Below are 8,898 nucleotides of genomic sequence, written 5' to 3' on the forward strand. Positions count from 1 at the left end.
GTATTTTTAAATGTTTTTATCCCTACTTTGGCAGGTGGTAAAAATCCTATCAAGAAATTGGCGCCGTTGCCGGGAATCGAACCCGGATCACCCGCGTGACAGGCGAGAATACTTACCACTATACTACAAGGAACCTTAGACTATGGTTTGGAGTACAAGAAAGGTCAAGATGCAATGTTGTTTGGATTCTGTGACAGTGACTGGAGTGGATCCGAAGATAATATGAGAAGCACTTCAGGATATGCATTCATTTTCGGAAGTGGAGTATTTTCTTGGTCCTCATTCAAGCAACATCATGTTGCATTATCCACGGTTGAAGTAGAGTACATTGGTGTAGCAGAAGCTATTGCACAAGCAACTTGGTTAAGGTTTGTGTTGGAGGATTTTGGTGAAACACAAACTGTGGCAACTCCTTTGAATTGTGATAGCACCTCTACCATTGCAATCACCAAGAACCCCATTTTTCACCAAAAAACTAAGCACATCAACCGAATGTATCATTTTATCAAGGAGGCTTTTCAAAATGGAATCATTGATTTGGTGTACTGTCTAATAAAAGATCAGGTAGCAGACATATTCACAAAGGCACTGGCCAAGGAGCAATTTTGTCATCTCAGAGAGCAATTGGGAGTAAGACCAGTTCACAATTTAGGGCGAGTGTTAATGTGTAAATTGATGAATTGATTAATGAGGATTACAAGTTTGATTAGTGTTGTGTCTTAGCTCATCGGCTAAGATTGAGTGATCAAATTGTAATGTGTTAGTTAAGTCTCATATGGTTTGATAGTGGACAAGTGTCTTATTCCAAGTAGAGTATGAAATGGATGGCTAAGATTGAATTGAGGATTTGTTTGTCTCTCTCTCTCTCTCTCCTTCAACGGTTATTTTGTTGATGTGTGAGCTCACATGCTCAGTGAGCACATTTACCTGAATATATGGAAGAATTTGCAGGGTAACATTCTCTGAATTTTTCTGATTGAAATTCTTAGCTTCTCTTCTTCTTCTTGCCTGAGAGTTCTACATTTCATTCCTAATCGCTAACAAAACTAGCATAAAAAACCCACATAGACAGACATGAGCACTTGTGTTCGAGTTTTGTTTTGCTCATTGTCCAACGTTTTTTAGTAACATTTTGCTATCTGAGTTGAGTGTTTGATTACCAACATATAACAAGACGACTTGGGTGCGTTCTCATTTTGGTTCAGCTTTTCAGTCACATGGCTCAATGGAATGTGTAAATATGGTATGAAAAAATATTGCAAATCCTAAACCCTTGATGAGTGTTCTTACTTGAATGAAACTACATTCAACAAAAAATTGATTGCGGCACATCAGCCCTCTCAATGAACAAATATTTATATATATTAGACTCGGAAAATTCAGACCCTCACAAAATCTATGGTCATTAGCATTGCAACTAAATTTTGCCCTATTTTTAGCTGTTCACACCACTAAATTATTATCATATTGGTAGCCATCTGTATTGAAGTTCATAAGTTACTGAAATACGCCAGAAGAGCCGTTAGCCATTTCCCTGACCATTGTTTTAACAAACAGCTCCCCTGCCCTGTACGAGGACCGGACCTGAAAAATTAGTAGATGCAAAGATTTTTCATCAAGAATGGTAAAACTAGGTTACTGCATTCAATTAAGAATCGTAACGAAAGATAATCCACAGTATCTATAAAACTGAGACGTTAATGAAGATCTTACCAAGGGCCCACTGGCTACATAACGAAATCCAATAGACTCCCCATATTCCTTCCAGAAAACGAATTTCTCAGGCGAGACATATTCTTTGACAGTCAAATGTAATGGAGTTGGCTGCAGCAATTTAAAATCAAAATCTTTACCATAAAATTCTACGGGAATAACTTAGTCTCGGTTGATGATTGCCTCAGAAACAGTAAAGTGGATCACTTATGGAAAATATTAACCATAATGGGTAAATAGGACCAGATTACAGCCATTTTTCAAGCATACAACAAGAAGAGACTGTCAACAATCCAAGTCTAACTTTGGAAACTCAAAGACATCAGCCTAACAATCTGTAATTGCCAATGTATTTTCATGAAATACTCAAAGCCAAATACACAAAAGCTATGCACATTCAACTAACCTGTAAATATTGCCCAAGCGTCAAAATATCAACATCTATAGCCCTTAAATCAGCCATGGCTTCCTTCAACTCATCGTCTGTTTCTCCCAGGCCCAGCATTATAGAAGTTTTTGTTATCATCCCCCTTTTGCTTTGTTTTGCATGTCTTAGAACAGATAAGCTTTGCTCATACCTACATGACACATTAAACAAACAATTTAAAGTAGCAGCAGTGATCACAATTTTAGAACAAGAAGTACCAATCCAGAAAGCATACGATGAACTAGGTTGATGCTCTTAGGATGGGTTGGATTGGATGACTTCAGAAAGAGAACAACCAAGTTTTTGCTGGATTGGATAACTTAAGGATGATTTAATGGGATTGGATAACTTTTGGATGGTTGGATTTGATTGTGGATAACTCATTCGATTCAAGATATGTTCGAAGGAAGAAATGTAGGCCAAAAAATATATTACACATCAAGTTATCAGAACAAGTAAGGGAATTAGGTAATGTATGGCAAGCTTAACAAGCATGCCTAAAAAGTTAAATATACGACCAGAAATGCAGAAGCAAAAATATATAACCAAAAGGCTTTGGAGAAAAGATATAAAAGTAAAAAATAAAGATAATGCGGAGTACGACTTACCCAGCCCGAGGGTCTCTGACAATTCGTTGTAGTCGTTTGACGGTCTCAATGTTGTGTGCAAAAACATCAAGTCCGGAGTACAGCAGAGTGTGTACAGCCGTCAAGTCACCACGAAAGTCAGAAGTTAAACACTCAACCATGATATCAGGCTTCAGATTCTGCAGTTGAAGATGAGTTGGTAAAACTTTACACCAAACTAATGGATGTATAACAATCAAGGCAGGGGCAGTCTTATTAGGTTGTCTATTTTGCAATGCTTTTGAAGTTAACAGTCAGATCAGACTCTGCACATAAAAAATACATACATGCACAGGCAGGCAAGATTAAAACCTTGTTGAAAAATGAAAATGAAAAAGTTAGGGAAGGGACCTTGAGGGCTTGGACAGTAAGAGCAAAATGACCACTTCCACCATCTGGCAGGTCATCACGATCGACACTCGTTAAAACAATATAATCAACACCCCAGCTGGCAACGGCCATAGCAGTGTTGATAGGCTCCATGGGATCAGGAGGTGGAGGGTTCCGACTGGTCTTGACAGCACAGAACCGACAGCCACGGGTGCAGGTGTCGCCCAGAAGCATGATGGTGGCAGTGGAAATGCCATCCCCACCACCATTCCAACACTCGCCAATGTTAGGGCATTGGGCCTCCTCACACACCGTCTTCAGATTCAAACGGGACAAGGACTCCTTGACCTCCGCATACTTGTTTCCCTGGGGGGCTTTCTGCCTTAACCATTCCGCCTTCTTCACATTTGGGTCTCTCCCCGTGTAAGGTCCCATTCCGATTTCTGTTCCAGTTCCCCCCGCCACCACCTCACATCGTATTCCTACTCGTCCTGATGATCGCACATTTAAGGATCGTGTTGACGCACATATTCGGCCTTTTGGGACCTCAATTGGGATTGGCCAAGACCAAGATGATGAGGAAACTTGGGATTGCAGCTGAATTATCGTGCTCATCTTCAATTCTTCAATTTCTTATCTAGATTATCAAGATTTCAACCCACCAATCCAATCAAGGAGTTTATGAGTTTGGACTCACTATTTTTCAACAGCAACTACAAGGTGAAGGTGAAGGTGAAGGTGAAGGTGAAGGAGGAAGTGCTTGTTATTGCGGTTGATTACTATGGTTCTCACTTTTAGTCTTCATCATGCCTTCTAAACAAAAAACAATTTAAATTTAGAACAATGTTATATACAATCTGCATTGAAGCTCCCTAGCTTTTGTGAGCCATATTAAGCTAGCGTCACAAGAGAACCTAAATTCATTAACAACATTTCACATTACTCCAAGAATTACCAATTTTCATATGACAACCAAATCAACATCTAGACACTTGTATAAATTTAGTAGAAATTAATATATAAGAACCTATGATAGTCTTGGGCTAAGAACCACCTTACATAAATAATCAGAATTTTGGATTAGCCTCATAATATTGTTTGCACAAGAAAATCTTTAAAAATTTTGGATTAGCCTCATAATATTGTTTGCACAAGAAAATCTTTAAAAGCACAACTTCTAACCTAACTACTATACTCAGCTTCTTGAGAGTGCAGATAAAACTAAGCCAAGAAGCAAAAGAGTGGGGACGAGGGAGAAGAATTCACCTTTAGGCCCCGTTTGGTATAGAGGACTGACTTTGATAATCCGCTAACTTAAAGGCATATTTAAGGTACAGAAAATGTTTTCACATTTTAAGGAGATTAGAATGGGATTAGACATGACGAAAACTTCTCCCTTCTAATCCTATCCTACCATTTTTGGGAAGATTGAAATTGATAAATTTTCTTCTTGAGTAATCCATCTCCTACCACTACGTTGGTCACCAGTACCTTAAAATAGTGTCTTCTCCATTCCAATGCCAGCCCTTCATACTAAACGATACCTTAATTACCAATTTTCATATGACAGCCAAATCAACCAGCGAATCATATACATGCATATATAGTTATAGGGCATCTTTAGTTCCGGTCCTGATTAACTAAAATTTTAAATTGAAACTTTATTAATTTGAATACTTTTTTTTTTGAAGAAGAAGAAATTAATTTGAATACTTTGATTGAAGGACAAAATGTTAAATTCTGTATTAATTAAGAAATTTAATAACAAAAATTATTAAATCCTTCCTAAAATGATGCCAAGATTAAATATATGAAATACGGATTTTTAATTTTTTTTTTTTTTTTCTCAGATTTGAATTGTGCGAAATCTTATCTGATTTTTATAGTTCTTAAAAAAATGATTTATTTTTATTTTTAATTATTGGCACGTTTTAATAAAAAAAAATGATGCATTATAAAATATGGGTACATTAGAAATAAAAAATGTGAATAAATTTTACATTAAGAAAATGGGTACATTTTGCATATATATATAAAACCTGGTACATTATAAATACGTTATGGTTACAGATAAAAAATTAAAAAAAATTACGTGTATAAATAAAAGTTTTAAAATATGGGCACAGAAAAAAAATTAAATATATGGGTACAATCAAACTAAAATGAAAATTGGTACATATTAGAAGTTGCAAATTAAAAAATGGGTACAAAATAAAAATAGAAATATATGATACAAAATTTAACTATAAATATATTTATATCGAAGATAACGTTTTTAACTCTAAATGAATCTAATTATAAATTTAAATATGCTGACATATAAATACTTCATTATCAAAATACTGACCTTATCAAAAATTGAAAAAAAAATTAATGAAGAATGAGAACCTAAGTTAATATATATATATATATATATATATATACACACACACACAGAGGAAGTGTTATTAGCATTCCAAAAATATTATTTTACACTTCTCGAAAGTTTATTTTTCTTTTCTAATATAAAAAGTTTAGAGTGTAGATTGAGATTTTTAGAGTACTAGTAACAATTTCCTCTATATATATATTTATATATTTTTTCTAGGTTATACATGGTATCTTCGAATTTCCATTTCGCCAAATTGGCTCTCTTTGGCGTTTCATGGGAAAACAAGAGAAATTCATGTAGAGCAAATTGACTCAACGAACTTGAATTACAGAATATTTATAATGCAAGCGAAGAAGAATACCTAGGGAGATAGTTGACGGCCATTTCGAGAGGGGGAGCGATGGTTGCGCCGCTGCAAAGTTCGTGGCGGCACAGAGGAGGCGGCGATGATCTCTGAGAGAGAAAGGAAAGACTTAAAAGCAAGCGGTCCAGTTGCAGGTTTTTGTAAACTTGTTCCCCTTGAAACCTCCGCCATTTGTCGATTGATTTTTTTATTTGTTTATTTTTTTGGATTGGTTTGTTGGGTTGGTACACTTACTTTTGGTACTGTTATTTTCTTCTTAACAACAAAACTGTTGTTGGCATTTGACAAAAAAATACTCATCGTCCCTCAAAATAAAAAATAAAAAAATTAAGATTGGTTGGGACAAAGTCATCATCCCTAAAAAAAAAGTTACATGCGGTAATTTTGTCGTGAAATTGAAGATACGTGTGCAGTGAAATAATGCAAATAGGATAAAATATTTATCAAGCTCGTCAAGTGTGCCTATATCCTCATGACAACGGTATTTTCTTTTACTATTTAAAAATAATAGGAATACAAAATAACCTATGACTATTTTCTTTCTTCTCTTCAACCTGACTCACTGGAAGGCCTGGTAATTATTGACCCGACATGAAATTAATAGATGTTTAAGTCGATACAATAACAAATCGGATCGTTATCGGATAACCCGATAAGCACTTGTTAAGATAACGGATTGGCTCAGGTATACACGTAGATAACACAATACACGATAAGCAAAATATTAATTTTATAATTTTATAACCCTAAAAAAATATTATAATAATTATATATATTAATTTAACAATTTTATACACCTAAAAACTACAATAATTATATATATATATATATATATTAAATATTAAAAATTGGTGACCATTGCATCGACTTAAATATACATATCATTCAATTTCTTAAGTGTTATACGTACAAAATAAATAAATTTAAATCTACTCAATAAATATATATATATATATATATATATAGACACCGTTGAACTTGATGGATACGAATTCTACGAAACTAAGTCAAATTTGCTTATATATGTATCAAGATTGCATTAGCAAAAAATTGCAAAAACCAAACATTCAAAGATCAAGTAACTGGACAAAACTTTTCGACGGTTATTAATGAAAAATCACGATTTAACGGTTATTTTAACTCCGATTTTGATGATTTTTTACAACTACACTCCTTGACCTTATATGAATACAATGAATAAACTCGATCTTCAATTTAAAATACTTACACAAGTGAATACTACAAAATCTTATGTTATACTTAATAAAAGTATAAATAAACTCTTAAGTATTAGTGATTTTTTTTTTATGGGATACGCATTCTACGAAATTAGTTTCAACGATCCAACCATCAAACTTGTTTCTATATACTTCAAGATTGCATACACTAAAAATTGTAAAAAACAAACATTCAGATATCAAGTAACAGGATAAAACTTTTCGACGGTTATTAACGAAAAATCACAATTTAATGGTTATTTTAACTCTGATTTTGATGATTTTTTATAGTTACACTCATTGACCCTATATGAATATAATGAATGAACTTGATCTTCAATTTAACATATTTACACTAGTGGATACCACAAAATCTTATGTTATACTTAATGAAAGTATAAATAAACTCTTAAGTGTTAGTAAATCTATTGTTTTGATGGGATATGCATTCTACGAAACTAGTTTCAACGATCCAGCTATCAATGATGCTTGTATATGTTTCGAGATCGCATATGCCAAAAATTCCAAAAAACAAACATTCAGAGATCAAGTAACGGGATAAACTTTTTCGACGGTTATCAACGAAAAATCACGATTTAACGGTTATTTTAACTCCAATTTTGATGATTTTTTACAGCTACACTCCTTGATCCTATATGAATATAATGAATGAACTTGATCTTCAATTTAAAATATTTACACTAGTGGATACCACAAAATATTATGTTATACTTAATGAAAGTATGAATAAACTCTTAAGTATTAGTGAATTTATCATTTTGATGGGATATGCATTCTACAAAACTAATTTCAACGATCCAACCGTCAAACTTATTTGTATATGCTCCGAGATTACATGTGCTAAAAATCACAAAAAAAAAAACATTCAAAGATCAAGTAGGACAAAACTTTTCGACTGTTATCAATGAAAAATAACGATTTAACGGTTATTTTAACTCCGATTTTGATGATTTTTTACAGCTACACTCCTTGACCCTATATGAATACAATGAATGAACTCGATCTTCAATTTAAAATATTTACACTAGTAGATACCACAAAATACTTAATGAAAGTATAAACAAATTCTTAAGTGTTAGTGAATCTATTGTTTTAATGGGATACGCATTCACGAAACTAGTTTCAACAATCCAACCATCAAACATGTTTGTATATACTTCGAAATCGCATATGCCAAAAATTGCAAAAAGGAAACATTCAGAGATCAAGTAACAGAAGAAAACTTTTCGACGGTTATCAATGAAAAATCACGATTTAATGGTTATTTTAACTCTGATTTTGATGATTTTTTTACAGCTACACTCCTTAACCCTATACGAATACACTGAATTAATCGATCTTCAATTTAAAATATTTACACTTGTGGATACCACAAAATCTTATGTTATACTTAATGAAAGTATGAATAAACTCTTAAGTGTCAGTGAATCTATTATTTTGATGGGATACACATTCTACGAAATTAGTTTCAACGATCCAACCGTCAAACTTGTTTGTATATACTTCGAGATCTCATACGCCAAAAATTACAAAAAACAAACATTCAAATATCAAGTAACGGGACAAAACTTTTTGGCGGTTATCAACGAAAAATCACGATTTAACGGTTATTTTAACTTCGATGTTAATGATTTTTTATAACTACACTCCTTGACCCTATATGAATACAATGAATGAACTCGATTTTCAATTTAAAATATTTATACTAGTGGATTACACAAAATCTTATGTTATACTTAATGAAAGTACTAATAAACTAGTAAGTGTTAGTGAATTTATTGTTTTGATGGGATACGCATTCTATGAAACTAGTTTCAACGATCCAACCG

The 8,898-nt window shown here is 33.4% G+C and overlaps 1 protein-coding gene across 4 annotated transcripts; it reads right to left on the reverse strand.

Annotated features, from left to right (window-relative positions):
- Nucleotides 1-1,344: 1,344 nt before the first annotated feature.
- On the reverse strand, nucleotides 1,345-6,030 carry LOC103940233 (lipoyl synthase, chloroplastic). Of its 4 annotated transcripts, none has more exons than XM_048577470.1 (7): nucleotides 5,829-6,030; nucleotides 4,588-4,622; nucleotides 3,118-3,906; nucleotides 2,749-2,906; nucleotides 2,120-2,291; nucleotides 1,714-1,824; nucleotides 1,345-1,584 (listed from the first exon to the last, which is right to left on the reverse strand). In XM_048577470.1, the coding sequence occupies exons 3-7, from the start codon at nucleotides 3,709-3,711 to the stop codon at nucleotides 1,498-1,500; spliced, it is 1,122 nt and encodes a 373-aa protein (XP_048433427.1). In that variant the 5' UTR covers nucleotides 3,712-3,906; nucleotides 4,588-4,622; nucleotides 5,829-6,030; the 3' UTR covers nucleotides 1,345-1,497. The 4 variants fall into 4 exon arrangements, with proteins under 4 accessions (XP_048433427.1, XP_048433428.1, XP_048433426.1 ...); XM_048577471.1 differs by having other exon boundaries at nucleotides 3,118-3,909; XM_048577469.1 differs by lacking the exon at nucleotides 4,588-4,622.
- Nucleotides 6,031-8,898: the final 2,868 nt, after the last annotated feature.

The sequence above is a fragment of a genome, unplaced genomic scaffold, assembly GCF_019419815.1.
Source record: "Pyrus x bretschneideri cultivar Hongxiangsu unplaced genomic scaffold, Pyrus_bretschneideri_v1 Contig116, whole genome shotgun sequence".
Lineage (NCBI taxonomy): Eukaryota > Viridiplantae > Streptophyta > Magnoliopsida > Rosales > Rosaceae > Pyrus > Pyrus x bretschneideri.